This window comes from Malurus melanocephalus, unplaced genomic scaffold (assembly GCF_030028575.1).
Source record: "Malurus melanocephalus ecotype Western Australia unplaced genomic scaffold, MMel_1.1 scaffold_59, whole genome shotgun sequence".
Classification (NCBI taxonomy): Eukaryota; Metazoa; Chordata; class Aves; order Passeriformes; family Maluridae; genus Malurus; species Malurus melanocephalus.
The window spans coordinates 2,762,846-2,780,351 of NW_026623291.1; the positions used below are offsets into that span (position 1 = coordinate 2,762,846).

Consider the following 17,506-nt stretch of genomic DNA (forward strand, 5'->3'; position numbering starts at 1 on the left):
TGGGCCTTGTYGAGGATGTTCCAGAGGGTTTATTTATAATGTCAAACACCGCTTCTAAATGGTTCTTTCACCTTCTCTTCTCTCTCCTTGTCCAGCATGGTAACACTCAATAAACCCAAACTCTGTTCCCAACCTACCAGGCTCTGAACCCCCTCCCAGCTCACACCCCAATTTTGCCAATTTTGCCATTCCCCCTTGGCATTTGCTGCCAAACACTCCTGCCTGCAGAGAGAGCATCTCTGCGTCGAGGGCAAGACGTAAAMCAGCTCTTTGACCACTTGAGCAGCTCATTTGACAACTTTAATGAAATCCCATTTATATTATTCCAGCCATGTCTTTTTGCCATGCCACGGAGATCCCTGCTTTCCTGCTCCCACCTCCAGGCACTGCCTGGTTTCAAAGGTGCTGCACCCCAGAGGTGGCTGCACTTCAGCCTTCTGCTACCTTGTGGCATGTGGTGATGTTTAATTAATATCCAGAACTTTGAAGTCCCCGATGTTACTTATTCATGCCCGTGTTCCCTGCAGACCTCGTGTTTGATGTCCACRTTGTGGGTTATTTAGATGCAGTCCTCTTTGTGGCAAATTTAAGCAGAGAGGAGAGGTTGTTCTTCAGGGCACTTGTGAAAAATTGCCCTTTCCGGGCAGGAGATCAGCTGCAGACACATATTSAGAGGTTTCTGATTCTGTGTTGGCATTCCACCCAGGTGCTCACAGCAGTTCCGTGCTGTAAATAGAGAAATCAGTTCTGCCCTTAACAAGAGCTGTCTCAGGCACAGCYATTGTGCATCGTGGGCCATCACATCTGGGTGTTTGTCCCTCTGTGCWACTCAACAGGCAAAGTCCTTCCTGTGCCCCAGGATGTGGAAATTAATTCAAAATTGCTAAATCTGGGTGCTGTGGGTTGAGCAATAACATCGAGGCAAGAAGCCTCCATCTCAAAACACAGGGAAGCTTTTCCAGCYGCCCAAGTATTTACACAAAGTGACAACCACAGACGACATTGTCCTTTAATGACAATCTTCTGGTCATCTTTCAGTAATGATTCTTTTCTTTCTGTTGCAGATGAGTTTAGAAAATGACGATAAGAGAGCACGCACGCGATCCAAGTCTATCCGAGGTGAGCAGGARCACTGGGCTGTGCAGAYCTCAGCTCCCTGCACTTCCCTTGTTCCAAACAGGCTTTGGTTTTTCAAGTCCAGGCTTAGCTCTTTAAGTTRTGTTCACTGCCCTCACCCCAACCCCACTGAAATTTGGCTGAAAAACCCGCAAACATCACAACCACAAAACTTTATGATATTTAACCCTCATCCTCTCCACCCAGCTGAAGGAAAATAACAGGCAAATAAGGCAAAAACATCCCCGTGCCTGCTTTGCTGTAGGGGATGGCAATCACTGGAGCTTCAGATCAGCTCTCGGGGCTTTCATCAGGCTCACTCTGCCAGCAGCTTTGAAGTCGCACATCTGAGAGAGCCTGGCAGAAGTAGCTCACGCTGGAGAAGCAAATGGGCCATCCCCCGGCAGGGATGGGAGGACAAACAACTGGTTAATGCAAAATTTGATTGCTGTTTATTTCTTGATTAAAAAAAAATTAAAAAAAAAAAGAGAACTGCAGCTCTTTGCATGCTTTCTCTCCGGGAGAAGGTGAAAGGCTGTGACAGAGCCCACGGTGTCACCTCAGCCATGTGGGATGGTTACAGAGCAGTCCCTATTTTTTGGTTCATTTTTGTGGCTTTAAATGTGACGAGTGACAAAGGTGGCTGGAGGTGAGGARCCAACAAGGCTGGAAAGGTGTGATRGCTGCAGGGACTGCAGCTTCCTCCTACARCTGGGCTGGACCCCTTTCCTTTTGTCCTCACCTTCCTTCCTCCTTGCTCTTCACAGCATCTGCACCTTTTAAAAACAAAACCAAACCCAGATGTTGCCAGCTGTGTTGAACCGAGCTGTAATATTTGGATTTCATTGCTTTGTTGCACATACACAAAGGTGCTCATTCAGGTTGCAAATGAGAGCTCCCTGATTCTATTTATTTTCTCACACCCTGCCTTCCCCACGCTTGAATCCGGGTTTCTCGATGTGAAAAGGTAATTTATTGCCTGCACCCTGGGACTCGTCACTGCCTCCAGTTTGTTGAAGCTTGTGAGTCATCCCACCGGGAGCTGCATCCCAGGAAACCCAATTAGCTCAAACAAATTGAGAAAAYGTGTTATGGTTTTTAGCCCGGGCAAATTTAGACTTGTGCTGAGGGATTTTTTTYTTTTCCTCTTGATTATTTGGATTCCTGGTTGTATGTAAGATTTCAGTTGTGATGTGGTTTTATGTTTCTGTTGAGAGCAGTGAGAAGCCCTCTTATTCACAAGTGGGGAATAATCCCTAAAAATCCTACAAACTGTTGTTTACCCTAAACCCAAAGTACCAAAACTCAACCATATGTCTGAGAATTAGCAGGGGCTTCTGCATCAGTCCAGTGTGACGAGGACAGGAGAAAAAAAAATTGGTGTTGTAGAGGTGAATGTGGCCATTGCAGCAAAATAGTTGTAAACTGTGAAAGAATAAATCAAAGAACAGATTTAAAGGGCAAAAAGAGAGATGAAGGCATAAGAAAACTTAGTCTTTATTTGGAAATGTTTGAGTAACATGCATGCATGTCAGAATAGCTCCATTGACTTCAAAGTCATCATGGATTCAAAGGAGAGAGGTGGTTCCTGATGCTGCCAGTGCACTCACCTGCTTCAAAATAAGCACAGGAGTGAGGATTCACCAGGCAGGATTATAACTCACTACAGGCTGGCATGCAGCAAAGGACAGCAGGATAGATTGGCCCTTTCTTTGCCAAATGGGATGCCAGGGGAGGCAATAGAAACCCAGCTGCAGGCAGGAGAGTTTCAGTCCTGGGGGGGACGGGCACCCCGGCGAGTTTCTGACCTTGCCTTTGTTTCCATTGCTGCCTCCTGCCCTCTGCCCAGTGCCCACGGAGCTCATCGGCCAGGAGGTGAGGTAAGGACCCTGCTCCTGGTGGTGCTGGGAGGGATGGTGGGGTCACATGGGAGAAGCCTCTCATCCCAGGGATCTGGGTGAAGGGAGCAAAACTGTGGGATTTATGGGGCCTTGCTGTGGGGCTTCTGTTGGTGGTCGTGTGCAAGTCCTCAGGGTACCACTTGACAACACATCAGAGYAATCACAAGAGTTAAAGAAATGAAAACAGGAGCTCTGAATGAATCACATCAGACTGGAGACCCTCCAGCCATCGGCCGTGCTATCCCAGATCTAAACCCAAGCAAAACCTAATGCCCACATTTCGTGTTTCAGGATCATTAGGGTCAGCATCCTATTAACCAGAGGGTTTTTCCACATATTTGTCACATCACTCGTGGYGCTGGGTGCTGCTTTGGCCCCATGTCCCCGTTCAGTCACCGAGGTCCTGTTGTCACCCATCTGGCAGTGCTGGGATGCCACAGCAGCAGCCAAAAGAGCAGGAGCAGAGTCTGTGCAGCCCTGCAGAACTCCTCATTAGATCTGATATCCTCCCCCATCTCTCAGCTCCCGTTAAACCGCACACAGGGGTTGTGCCAGAGGTGGGACCCTTTAACCCGGACAGGCACTGATAGCAGGGACCGCCTCTCCTCGCAGCCTTCCTCGAAAAGCCGCGTGTGTCAAAGAGTGATTGGRCCCAAACCAACCCAATTTCAGAGCATTTCTTCTCCTCCACTCTCCTGTTACTCCGGAGAGCCGGGAGGAGTCAGCGCTGGGCATGCCCCTTCTCCAACTTTTATTGCTGAACACTTGAGTGGAGGTGGTAATTGGAGCAGGTGACATATCTAAGGGGCAGGACAGAGTGCTCCACAAAGCCATCTCTGCAGCTGTCACCTAATTGCCTGAATAACTGGACGATTAATCGACTAATTGGAAGCAGGGCATCGTCTGCATAACAATAAGAAGCCCTTTTGTCAAGCAGATGAAGGCTGYGGAGAGGGGGAGAGCTGGTCGCTGTGGTGGCTCTTGAGGGATGGAGAGCAGCGTTAATAGATCTCGAAGCTCGTTTCCCCTTTTCGGGATTGCTGCCAAAACACACGAAACTTCCCCAAAGGAGGGTGGGGAGGGAAAGCCTGGCCCAGAGCGTGTAGAGCATCACCTTTGTGCTGGTGCATTTTAAAGGCATTAAATCATCAAATTGAAGGCAGAAACATCCCAAACCGACACCTGCTTCGGCAAACCWCGGTGCTGAAGCACTTGGCTCTTTCCTACATGCTTTTTACTGCAGGCTTCATTTAACTACATCAAAAATGGGGCGATGGGTAATCAGCTTTAATTGATACAGGAAAACTTATAAAAGCCTGCAGCATCTTCATCAGAGCTGCTCTTGTTTCCCATTGAATAAGGCCTTTTTCAGGCAAGTCACTGGTGACATAAACACCGCTCTGTCTTTTGGTGTGCAGTCACTGAAAGTGTGGCCAGGGCTGCTGGGGACAGAGCAGGACTGAGGGCAATTAAAATTAAATAGACTTTTAGATCATAAGCAGTGAAGAGGGAAGCTGCCTCTTCCAGTTGTGCATGTTAGTGGGATGAGATTTGTTCTCTATGACCTCGAGTGTCCTGCTGGAGAAGGGACAACCCCTGCTGGGCCAGACAGCGGGTAGGGTGGGGCTGGGGCTGTGTGTGGATACCAGAAGAGCTGGGAGCCATCCACAAGAGATGGCACTGGAGGATGTTCAGCACTGTGGGTTCAAGCCAGGTCATGAGCCAAGGGGGCAGCAGCAAGGGGGTCTTGTCTGGAGGAGCCATGAGGTGCAGGTTCCCCCACTCTCAGGGGATGTGCTGCCACCATTTTCCCTCTCAGCATTGGCTTTGCCCATCAGTCTCCCCGAAGGAAGAGCTCCTACTCTCCTGACAGCTCAGCAGCACCGTCCTGTCCCTGCTTTGGGATGAATCATATTCTTTGAACACAAAGATCTGACTTGTGTTCTGGGGAGTTGAACCATTAATAACCCACCGGTGCTCCCARAGCTGCTGCACCCATTAGTGCAGCCAAACCCTCGGTGTCCTCAGCTTCCTGCAAGGCCTGAGCTCTGCTGAGAGCAGAAATTCGAGTCCCTAAAGYCTGACTTGGCACTTGGTACTATCTAATGCTGTCCCATGGCTTTTACTCTGAGAATAACAGGCTGGCCAGATCCCCTCCGGGCTGGCTGTGCCTTCTCCCTCTGCACTGTCATCAGGAGATTTCATTAGCACTTCCAGCTTCCCAGGCTGAGGGTGATACAGTGCTAAATGAGGTTATTAATCCTACACGACTCCAGAATTCCTCAGACATCAGGCAAGTCACTTGGGCATCCTGTAATCAATGCCATAATCTGGTTTTGCCAGAAAATGTTTGCTTTAATGCTCCTTATCTGGAGCCCTTACAGCTCCTGAAGCTGGGACTAATTATCCCTGCAGGGGAGGTGTGTGGTCCTGGCTGAGGGATGCTCAAGCCAAGGCAGCAGTGGCTGTGAGCGGGCTCAGAGCTCCCTGCAAGCCTTTAACTCATCATCTTCTGCAGRGCAGCAGGAAAAAATGCAGGGATTTGGGAGATCTAGCCACCTAAATCCTATCCATTCCCCCAAAAGTGAGGTTTTGAGGATTTTAGTCTTGGTGATCTCCGTCCAATGTGTCTGGCTAGAACCTCGTTGATAAACTCCCAGTTCTGTCCAAAAATTCACCCATTTCTTATTGTAAGGAGCCCAGTTCCCTGATGAACCACCAGATAAGGGAAAAGYCCACGTTTTCCTCTTGAGAAAAAGAAATCTGGAGAGTGGCAGCGGGGAGGCAGAGTGCAGTAGCTGTCTGCCTTTAAAAGCTTGCTCTTACACATGCAAATCTTTAATTAAACATACTCATAAAACCACAGCGAGCCGTTCATCTAATTAAATGAGGTGAGTAATTTCATTAATTTTTAGCAAACTGCAAGGCTGCTCTCCTGCCCTCCTCCCCTGGATTTCAAAGGGACAAACGCAACCATTTGAAGGAAATTATCTTCCTCTTTTCAGTTTGTTTGTTCCTTGGGCACAGCACCTGTTTAACTGACCGTAGTTTACACGACTCTAATTAAAAATGAATTCTCCCTGTCCTCTTGCTGTTCYTGATGGTTGTTTGTTTCCATCCCAAGCTGTCCAACCCCAGGCTGTAACGGCTCAGGACATATCCGTGGGAAGTATGCGAGACACAGAAGGTGAGGTGGGCTTGGAGGCAGTGGGGATGGAAAAATGTGAGCAGCAGACCCAAAGTCAGGCTTTGACTGGAGGAATTCTGCTTCAGAGCAGCAACCCAACTTGTCTGCCCCAAATCTGCCTGTTTCTGGCTCTCTGTCTGTCCCTAAGGCATCCTGAGGGGGATCTGCTTCTCCAGACTCGCAGCAGCCTTTCTACAGACCCCAAACTTGGCCAGAAATACCTGACTCCGTTGTCTGGGGTTGGTGGGAGATGCTAAAGGGCAGAGATTTTGGTCTACCTGGTGCCTCTATGGATGGGAAGGGGAAATGAGAACTCAGCAGCTGTTTTGGAGGCCATGCCAGCCTTAACTGAGGGTTTTCATCACCCCATGATGCTGAAATTGGAGCAGCTGGTGGCCTCATTTCAAGGTSCCCATCACCAACATTGGTGCTGGGAGCTGCTGCTCCCCAACAACTGCAGGGATGCTGCATYCCAGCACCTTTGTGCTGATTTCTGGAAAAAAGTTGATGTCGTTGCACAAAGTCAAGGTCTGAGAGCRCAGCTGTCCATTAAGGGCTAAACCAGCTAAAAGTCTGGGGTGCTGGATGACTTTTTAGGTAGAGTTTGTGTATTTGTCTCACTTGCATTTGCCTAAGCAGTTGGGATGAGGTATCCAGGCCTTTCTCACTCAGCAATTCCCCTTCTCTGCTTCTTGACCCCATCTGCAGTTTACAAAGCTGCCCTCTAGCCAAGAAGAGGAAACTTCAGGATGCGGAGGCTGAACATCTGGTGTCGAAGAGGAAATCCCACCCGCTCAAACTGGCCTTGGATGAGGGCTACAACGTCGACAGTGATGGCAGTGAGGAGGCTGAGGCCAAGGAGGAGTCTGGGTCTGATGAGTCGGAGGGGATGCTGGAGGAGGACGAGGCGGAGGCGATGGAGCAGGAGGAGACCCGCAGYCCCGAGCCAGCAGAAGGTGCTTTATCATTATTGATTGCAGAGCTGTGTTCTGCAGATGAAGAAAGGGYAGGAAGTGTTAACAGCCAGGAGTTATAGCTCTTCTGAATTATGTACAGGATGGGTTCTTCAATTATTACCGTGGGTAGAAGCACAATGGCAACACTCTGGTTAAGTTGAGAGGGACTCCAGTGTCCTAAAAGTGAGAGCTCTTCCATCAGGGGTGCTCCCTAGGGAAAAACCCATGGAAATCACAGAAATTTTGCTGTGTGGCAGGGAAGACAGCCAGGGTCCCACACTGGTGCCATCATGGTCTTAGCAGGAGCCTCCTCCCTGGCTGGATCTGGSCACTCTCCAAGAGAAGAGTGACTGGAAAAGGACATGGATGTCCATCCAGGGTCCTGACACTGCCTSGCTCACTGGGTTGGAGGCCTGGTCTGGGGGATTCTGGGACTGGGTATTGGGTACCTGCTGATGGGGCAGGGGGTGGGAAGATGGGGCATCTGAGTGCCATGACAGCTTCCATGTGGAAATCCCCTTTCTACCTGCCATCCCCAAATGCAATAAATTAGGCTGCTCCAGGGGTGGAACTGCCAGGCTCTGGTTTCAATCACGTTTAAGTATGACAAAGAGATGTTTATGAGCTTATGTGACTACTTTCTTTGCCCCCTTTTCTCTCCCGCCTCCTTTTCTCTTTTACCCCTTTCTTCGTTTCCTCCTCTTTTAATTGCCTCCTTTTTTTTTTTTTTGTTTTTCCTTTTCCATCTTTTTTTTTTTTTTTTTCTCCTCCTTCTTCCTATTTTTGATTCCCCTCCCTTCAGAGAGAAGCCCAGCAAAATCAACCCACTATGGACAAAACACAGCAACGAGCACGTCTGGGCCCAGCAAGGCCAACTACAGCAGCTACCAAGAAATAATCGCCAACTCTCTCCTCAACTTAGGCCAAATAGCRGAGGAAACACTCGCCATCGAAGGGCAGCTGCCTGAAACGGAGCTGCAGGGCTCCAAGCCGGCATCCAACGTTGTGCATTTGGTCCATGAGGATGCAGGAGAGGAGTTGGTGGAGGAGGAGTGCGACAAGGAGATCATCATCCAGACGGAGGATGCCGAGGAGGTCATCGAGGTCACCAGCGAGCGCAGCAGCGAGTTGTGTCCGGAGCCCCGGGATGACACGAACGGAGAGGAGTCCTGCAAGCTGGAAAAGGCTGAAGCRGAGGAAGAGGAYGAGGAGGATGAGGAGGAGGAGGATGATGACGAGGAGGAAGAGGAGGAGGAGGATGAGGAGGATGAGGAGGAAGAGGAAGAAGAGGAGGAYGAAGAGGAGGAGGAGATGGCTCCTGAAGTGATCTGCGAGGAGGCTCCTCACACTTCTCAGGACACGCAGAAAAGCCACTGTGAAGGGCAGTTCAGCCCCAAGCCCGAGTACTCGGTCATCGTGGAGGTCCGGTCGGATGATGACAAGGACGAYGACGCCCGCTCCCAGAAATCCGCCGTGACCGACGAGTCGGAGATGTACGACATGATGACCAGGGGGAACCTGGGGCTGCTGGAACAAGCCATCGCCCTGAAAGCCGAGCAGGTGAAAATCGTGCGGGAGCCCAGCCGGCTGCCAGGAGAGCACGTGAAGCACTTCCAGGTGGAGGACAAACAGAACAAACCGCTGGACAGCATCCGGAAGAGCTACTACGGCAAAGGTAYGGGACAAAGCTTTGTGTATCTGCCTCTTTCCAGCCCTGGGGAAAGARCTGGGCTTGTCTGCTCAGCACACATTATTAGGCTGATGGGGGAAGGAGGCTGCTCATAGCCCACAGGTGGAATTTAACCCCAAATCCTCGATGCCCAYAGGGATGGGGATATCCTAGAGGTCAGCAGTGAATGCACACAATGATGGTGTCCTCTACACTGTCTCGAGGGTTCCTCCCTCTGAGCAGRGGATTTGCTTGGCTAAATTGTCAGTTAACCTTGAAAATCTCAGCCTGAGCAGAAGAGCTAATTTAAAATCCAAGGGGGTTTTAGAGTAGAGGTAGAAATCTGGCCACAGAAGCACAGGGGACGTGGTAGGGGCTTCAGCATCCCCTGACTCTGATCCAGTCTCTGTGAGCGACTTTGTGCTCTGAGTCGTGTTATTTCCTCAAATGACTTTGCTGATTTCAATTTTTAAAACTTCCAATGTTACACTTGCACCTCCAGAAAAAAAAACCCCTCTGAACACAAAGATTTCTCCCTGCTTAACTGGAAAAGCGGTGAGAAGCATCCCCAGCACTTTTTTCCACTTCTTCCCCTCCAAATCCATTAACATCCTTCTCACTGCCCTTCCCCACCATCCTTAGATCCTTCAAGACCTGAGAAGCGAGAAATCAAATGTCCAACTCCTGGTTGTGATGGGACTGGCCACGTCACGGGACTTTACCCTCACCATCGCAGCCTCTCCGGTTGTCCRCACAAAGACAGGATCCCTCCCGAGAGTGAGTACATAGTGGGACACCAAGGCCTGCTTCAATCAGTCTGGACCCTAATTTCCTAGGGGAATTTCTCAAATGACATGAATTTTATGACTGAATCCCTAGAGAAAGTCTGATGTTATTCCTTGGAGTTTTTGGCATGGGATGGTGTTTTTCCAGGTTGATCCTGGATGCTGCTATCCACCAAATTGTTATCACTACTTGCAGGAAACACGATGGGGATTTACTTGGAAGTCCTGTCCTTCTTAAGGATTTTTAGCACCATCCTGTGGAGAAGGAGGTGCCTTCTCTTGAAATCAAAGAGGGGCTTTAAAAACGCCTGCCCACCTCAAGGTGTGTTCAGCAGCGCCCATCTTTATCATAAAAGTCACATAYTTTTCCCTGCTTGGGTCATCATGTTAGAATAAAGGACATATTGCTCTACCTTGCTGTCCAGATATGTTGCCAGGCAGGAAGGGAGAGGAGYCATTCAGGATATGCAGGATTGCTGGGTCTCCTGTGCTTTCATCACTGCAAAATTCCCAAAGTGCTATACCAAGATTCTACAGAAAATATTTATCTTCCTCATAACAGGTTTTTATATATACATATGCACAGTGAGAGATTTTATTTCTACCTCTCTGCCAGCATCCTAAATAGCCTTCCCTGTACAGATACATAAAAATCAATGTTGTATGTTTATGATAATGGCATAATAGACCAAAAAAAAAGAGGAGTCTTTCCTTATCAGTAATTTCAAAGGTTGCAGACCTGACATAAACACAGAACTGGAAAAACAAGGAGAAAGTAAAGCTATCCTCACAGGCTGGAATGCAAGCAAAAATATTAAATAGCTAACACAAGCTATGGGCTTTACAAAAGCTTGYAGATCAAATTATTTTCTTTACTTTTAAGGTCAGCACTGCTGGAAGCAATAATCCCAAAGATTAAAAATGAAAAAAAAAAAATAAAATCAAACAAAGACTAGTCCTAAGGATAAAAGCAGAGCTACAACTTCAATCACTTAAAACTACCTGAAACTGGGAGACCTGGTTCCAAAACAGGGGTGGGGAGGAGGGGCTGGATGGGGGAAACTGGATTGCAATCAGAAAACGAGGAGAAAGCCCAGGCTGTGTGCAGAGATGCTAATCTAGCGCTGACCTGGGCACTGTTGCCTTGTAAATCTTTTATTTTTTCCTCTGCTAATTCTAATTACAGCATTTCACGTCCCCTGATTTCTAGGAAACCAGCGTACGAGGCTTGATGATTTTTCTCTTTTTTCTTTCTCTTTGATTTTGATTAAGTTCTTTTTCTCTCCCTTCCCTTCTCCTTTTCCCCTTCTCTCCCCGAAGTCTTGGCGATGCACGAGAACGTGTTGAAATGCCCCACGCCCGGGTGCACAGGACAGGGTCACGTCAACAGCAACCGCAACACGCACAGGAGGTACCGGCTTTGGCTTCTTGTGTGGGCACGGGGTGACAGGACAGGGGGAATGGCTTCAAACTGGCAGAGAACAGGGTTAGATTGGAAGAAATTCTTCCCTGTGAGGGTGGGGAAGCCCTGGCACAGCTGCCCAGAGGAGCTGTGCTTGCCCCATCCCTGGAGGTGTCCAAGAAGAGGTTGGATGAGGCTTGGAGCAGCCTGGGATAGAGGAAGATGTCCCTGCCCATGGCAGGGGAGTTGGAAGAAGATGATCTTTAAGGTCCTTTCCAGCCTGAACCATTCCATAACTCATGATTCCATGATTCTGTGTTGATAAGCTGGAAGGTGAATTTGTTGGATTACTCACTCAGCGTGGAGGAAGCAAACACTTTTCTCATTGACTCAGTGCAGCTCTGGGTCCCTGAAATGAAGGTTTTCCTGCTCAKTCCTCATGCTTGGTTTCCTTCTCTCTTTTTTTTTTCTCCTTCAAAAAAACCCCCCAAACCAACTCCCACAGTTTATCTGGGTGCCCCATTGCTGCTGCTGAAAAATTAGCCAAATCACATGAAAAGCAACAAACCCAGTCTGGTGATCCTGCAAAGACCAGCTCCAATTCTGACCGGATACTCAGGTAAGGGGGACAGCAAAGCTCAGCTCCACTCCCCCACATTCCCCCAGCCCTCCCCACCCCGCCACGCTCGCAGGAACAGCCATCACGGCTCCCTCCAGCTGTATCTTGATACTGCTGAGTCCTGTTATTATGATCATAGGTCTAGCCAAGGTGGGGAGATATTTAATTGATGATCCCAGGGAGAGCATTGAGGACAATGAATTGCTTCTGTAGCATCAATTAATGCTGAGGCTACAGGCCAAAGGGTTTTAGCAGTGCAGCGGAAGGCACTTGTGCCGATTGCTCCTCAGCACAAACTGCCAGCGAGGGCTGGTTATTATATCAGCATTATAWGCAGGGTGGGCTCGGGGAGGGGGAGGAGGAGGAGGAGATTTAAGCTACACACAAATCACCCCGTGGCAGTTGTGTGTTAAAGTCCACCTGCTTTTCTTCCTTAGCCTGCACATTTCAGAGGAGAGGAACCCGCCGCTCGTTTCCAAACGAGTCACATTAATTCCGATACTTTGCCCGTCTCTCTCTTCCYGGGAGAAGGGGCTGCCTCCCATTAAGGATGTCCCTGATAGATGCTGGCTTCCATAGCTGATGCGATTCACGAGGCTCTAGATGGATTGGAATATGGTTGGTTATTTTGCAACGAGAGCAGGATAAAAACCGCAGTGCGAGCCCCGAGCAGCCCTCCCACAAAGGCATCGGGCTCTGATTCATTTATTTATTTGCTCCCCAGGACCGCTGAGCACCCTGGTGCTCCAGCACTCGCTACTTTGGAAAGGCCATTTAGGGCGATTACTTATTTATTTGCAGCAGAGCCCACGCCGGGCGCAGAGCGCTCTGAGCGCRTCACGAGGACGGTCCATGCTGCAAGGAGCTCCCGCTCCGACGACTCTCTGGTGGAAAGAGGTCACGGGAAGGAGAATAACAATAGGCCATTTATATACAATTTATATGCAAGACAAATTGATTCATGATAGGCAGCRGGTCTCCAGGAGGGGCTGCAGCAGGGGAGAGGCCCTGGTGYCTCTGCAGTGAACCTGCAGCRGGRAGAGGAGCTGAACTGGGGTCCTCASCCCTTTGTGTGCCATCCTGTATGGGGAGTCCTTGAGGAGGGGATGTACCCTTCTGGCAAACACTACCATGCCATGACAGCCTGCAAGAACATGGTGTTGGATGAGGCTGACACCTTGCTGTTTTGCTTAAAAAGAAGAAGGAAAAAAAGAAGGTAAAAAAGCATAGAAAAAAATTAAAACAGAGTCGGAGAGATGCAAGCCAGATATAGACTTGCTGAGGGAGAGCGAAAGGGCTGTCATTGCCTCCTTGTCCCCAGTAAGTGCTCAGGAAAAAGGTGCAGCTGTGCCCCCACCGTGTCTGGTCCCCTCTCAGCAGTCACCTCATCAAGGAAAAGAGAAATAATTGCTGTTTGTTGTTCCATCCTCAGGCCTATGTGCTTTGTGAAGCAACTGGAGATCCCTCAGTACGGAAGCTACCGGCCCAACATGGTCCCAGCAACCCCCCGGGCCAACCTGGCCAAGGAGCTGGAGAAGTACTCCAAGGTCACCTTCGATTATGCAAGTTTTGATGCTCAGGTTTTTGGCAAAYGCATGCTTGCCCCAAAGATTCAGACTAGCGAAACCTCACCTAAAGCCTTTAAATGTAAGTTGGGAGCAGGGATGGTCTCGGTTTTTGCATTTTCTGCCTTTCTCAGCTTGTTGTGAGCCTTTTGCGATCGTGGCTTTGGGGTGATGGGAGGGTTTTGGGGCTGAGCTGCTGGACCTTCTTGGGATGGGGAAGGTGAGATGAGTCCCAAGGTGAGCACTTTTGATGGTGAGAGGAGTCCAYGGCTGCTGGGAAAGCTTTGTCTGGAGGAGAGTCTTTTTGGCTTTGGCTTTGGGAAGAACTGTGTTGGGAACATTAATCTGAGTGATGTCTCGAGGTGGGATAAGTTACACAGTTGTCCTCAGTTGGTCCCCGTTGCTTTGCAGCTCATATCTATTGATCTGGCTTTCCTCATCTGGCTAAATGGATTACAGTTTTCTTCCCTTCCATCTTATATATGACCCACTCCCCCCATTTGTCTTCCCTGCCGTGCTCTGCTCTCCAGCTCTACCTATCCATCACCCACCCCTATCTTCCAGCTCTTTCTTATCGTAGCCACCCACTCTGTTCTGTTCCGAGGACCTTGCACTGGTTATAACTCCGTGGGTGAAAATTAAATGGTTGGATAACCCCTGAGGGGCTGGGCTGCCAGGGGCAGAGGGACATAGCCYGTGCAAATGTGTTATTAGACACCAACCATGCACCTCAAGACATCTTTTTGAGGGGGAGAAATAAATATTTAGGAGCCCAGTTCATAGAAGTCAGCAGCCTCAAGAGGGCTTTCTGTCTGGCTAATCCCACTTCCACAATCCTGTTTAATCCTGATGCAGCTGCTCTCTAAAAAAGTGCTCGTACTTGAAAGCATCCCGGTTGTTGCACTACAATGGGAGYGCCCTTTATTACAGTACTAAATCTGTACAGGATCAGACAATGAAATTGGATGGAGGCCAGAGAGCACAACTGCCACTGTCATACTGGGTTAGGGCTGATGGAAAAGTAATTTGTTTCCCAGTACAAGTGATTCCCTCGCTGAATAGATTGTGTTATTTGCAATATTAGCGAAGAATTTTCAGGGTAATTGTACTGACAAAAATAATTCCAGCAGACTCACTAGGATAATCCTTTCTATTTTTTCCCATCACTTATTTCACTAATTTGCTGATTGCGAGTCTATTAGTGGTAGAAATACTTATGAAATGGAAAAGCATCGCTGAGCCTATGGTGTGAAATTGAAATTGGCATCTCYCGATCCTGGATATTGTCAGGTTGGGTTGGCGGATCCTCGCGCCCCGCCTCGAAGACACGGATTAAACCGGACAGGAAAACAAGCAGCCAGACACAAGAATAACCRTGTGGGCAAACCTCCAATGAGTTAATCAAAGCGACAAGATGAATATGATTGCCAATCATAGCAGGGAAATCTGCTCCTTTCACTGAGAACTTATTTTAAAGAGATCTTCATCCAGAGGGATTTATATTCCCCCGCATGTGTGTGCATARCTCCCATTAATGTCAATATGCATTATATACGCACGCAACGAGGAAGAAAGCAGTGCTGGGGAAGATTAGTATTTTATAGTGTCTTATATTATGAGTTTGTAATGGGAATAATGAAATCACTTTGCTCCGTGGATGCATCAAGCGAGGTTGGCTTTGCTTTGCCATGATCAGGCCAAAGCTTATGAATCTTCTCTGGGTGAGCCTCCCGCTAAAGGGGGGATGGTTTCCCCCAGAAAGAGCACAGTGGAATGAATTAAGAATTTGAAGATTTTGATAAAAATTTATTGAGAATACAATCCTGTGATTGTTCAAAATCAGATGATCCCCTGTTTGCACCCACTGAGGGCCCACTAAACAGGACAAGCTTCAAGTTTTTTTTAATAGGGGATTATTAGTTATTATTAGGGAAAGTTTTATTGTGCATCCACCCTGAGTTACACTTTCCTTTCACAGAGTATGAAGACAAATTGCATCTCCAGGCTGGCACTGCTGCTGCTGTGACATACAGGAGCAGAGCAGCAGCATGGCTGTGTGCAGCTCTGTAATAAATCCTGTTATTCTGGCATATTTAAATGACATGTCAGCTGTCAGAAAATCCATATTTCTCCAGTGTCATCCTTGGAAGCTCATATTTTATGGCCATGTTTTTTCTATTAATRTAATTTTATGAATTTTAAGTTTTCAAACATGCCTCTAGAAATCTCCCCATAAGGCAGCTCTGCAGATAAGTTATGGACGGAGAGAGAACAATAAAAAAAAGAGCCAGGAAGCTCCTTTAAGCTTTCTCCTTTAACTGCTTCCAAGGAGCAGCTCTAATGAAGAAAAGCACTTGTGTTTTGGGTATTGATGGCAGAGTCAGTTAATGAATTAACCTTTCACACCGAGCACAGGCTGCAGTCAGCACCGCTCCTGTTGCACGTCCCAGGCAACAAACCAGCCCTTGGATTGGGAATAACCCCAGGAACTGTGCATACATTAACYGTGTCACACTGACTTAACCTCTCCCTGCTGCTCATGCCGCTTATACATTAGCCTTGTGTTGTTCCTTCTCTTTTTATTCCAGCCAAACCTTTTCCAAAGGCCTCTTCCCCCAGCCACAGCCCCTCCAGCAGTTACGTGAAGAGCACTTCATCTTCCTCCACAGGCTTCGACTACTCCCACGACGCTGAGGCTGCACACATGGCAGCCACTGCCATCCTCAACCTGTCCACCCGCTGCTGGGAGATGCCTGAGAATCTCAGCACCAAGCAGCAAGAGGCCCCCGGCAAGGTGGGTGACAGAGCCCAGGCACCACTGCCCAGGGGAAAGCCTTGAGGTTTGGGATGGGAGAAACACCTTGGTTTGTCCTCCCTTTCATTCTGTTTTTTATTTTTATTTTTTTTTTAATTTTTTTTTAACACAGAGGGAATGCAGACACTCATCCCAAATCAACTTTTTGCTCCCTGATTTGAGTTGGGAGGAGGGAATCTTKGCTTTTTGTGTGATCTGGTTCAAATTACCCGTGTGAGATGAGCATCATTCCCAAGCCAAGTCTCAAGTTTAGATTGGATATTAGGAAAAATTTATWCACTGATAGGATTTTCAAGSCCAGGAAGTGGCTGTCCAGGTCTGRGATGGAGCCACCATCCCTGGAGGGGTTTAAAGGACATGTGGACGYGGCACTTAGGACATGGTTTAGTGGAGGACTTGGTGGTGCTGGGTGAATGTTTGGACTTGATGATCTCAGAGGGCTTTTCCAATTTAAAGAATTATGTAATTCCATGATTCTCAGAGCTGGTTTCAGCTGCTCACTGATCTGTATCTGATGCCATTTGAGATTCCTCAGTTRTATTCAGTCTGACCTCCAGCTATTTTTCACAGGAACACTGGTTTTCCAGAAATCCCACATTGCACCTACAGCCCTGGGCAGATGTTTTGGATGCCATGGGGCATATGAAGTGGCACTAGATGCTTGTGTCCAATCAATTAAGTTAAAATGCCACATTGCTGGTAGTACCAGGGTTCCTGAAATATTTAGGAGAGAGCATCCCTTTTTATTCRGTTCCTCCTACCTGACTGTGGAGAGGACAGGACATGAAAACCTGCCCACTGCACTGCAAAAGACAAATGGAGGCAAGACCTCCACGGGGAATTTCTGGCAGCTGCTAACGTTGGGTTTGTTTCCAACCTTTCAGTCCATGGACATTGAGGTGGATGAAAATGGGACTCTGGACTTGAGTATGAACAAACACCGCAAACGGGAGAGCACCTTCCCCAGCAGCAGCAGCTGCAGCAGCAGTCCCAGCATGAARTCCCCAGACGTGTCCCAGCGCCAAAACAGCACCAGTGCCACGAGCAGCACCATGACCTCGCCCCAGTCCAGCCAGACCTCCCGCCAGGATGAGTGGGATGGGCCCATTGACTACACCAAACCAAACCGGCAGCGGGAAGAGGAGCCCGAGGAGGTGAGYGGAGCCTCTTGGTGCTTGAAAAACAACTCAGGGGACATCGAGGGCCGTGTTTGCCTGCACAGTTGTCCCATTCCCCGCCAGACCTCCCAGCCTGTCCTTTGAACCAAGGAGAGAAATWGTCCTGGCTTTGTCAGGGCTGTCAGATATCAACCAGAGACAGCCAGGCAGGAAGCTGGAAAGAAGGAACCCATCGCTTTCCTTGCCCTGGGTCTGCAGTGCTTTTTTTCTCTTTTTTTTTCTTGCAAATCCTTTCAGGTCCCTTGCAGCAGCGCTGCTCCTGGTGGTGTTTCCCGGGATGATTTATATCTGCCATTAGCAGCTACAGCCCTGC

At 48.6% G+C, this 17,506-nt stretch overlaps 1 protein-coding gene across 1 annotated transcript in view; it reads left to right on the top strand.

Moving 5' to 3' along the window:
- The first annotated feature begins 1,064 nt into the window (after window positions 1-1,064).
- Window positions 1,065-17,506, top strand: part of MYT1 (myelin transcription factor 1) — a 32,603-nt gene continuing 16,161 nt past the window's right edge. Inside the window, exons 1-11 of the mRNA XM_057365897.1 lie at window positions 1,065-1,119; window positions 2,966-2,996; window positions 6,142-6,204; window positions 6,913-7,162; window positions 7,965-8,835; window positions 9,472-9,606; window positions 10,935-11,025; window positions 11,522-11,635; window positions 13,068-13,282; window positions 15,870-15,994; window positions 16,900-17,169. Coding sequence (XP_057221880.1) covers window positions 1,065-1,119; window positions 2,966-2,996; window positions 6,142-6,204; window positions 6,913-7,162; window positions 7,965-8,835; window positions 9,472-9,606; window positions 10,935-11,025; window positions 11,522-11,635; window positions 13,068-13,282; window positions 15,870-15,994; window positions 16,900-17,169 — 2,220 coding nt within the window. The remainder of the gene's footprint in view (window positions 1,120-2,965; window positions 2,997-6,141; window positions 6,205-6,912; window positions 7,163-7,964; window positions 8,836-9,471; window positions 9,607-10,934; window positions 11,026-11,521; window positions 11,636-13,067; window positions 13,283-15,869; window positions 15,995-16,899; window positions 17,170-17,506) is intronic.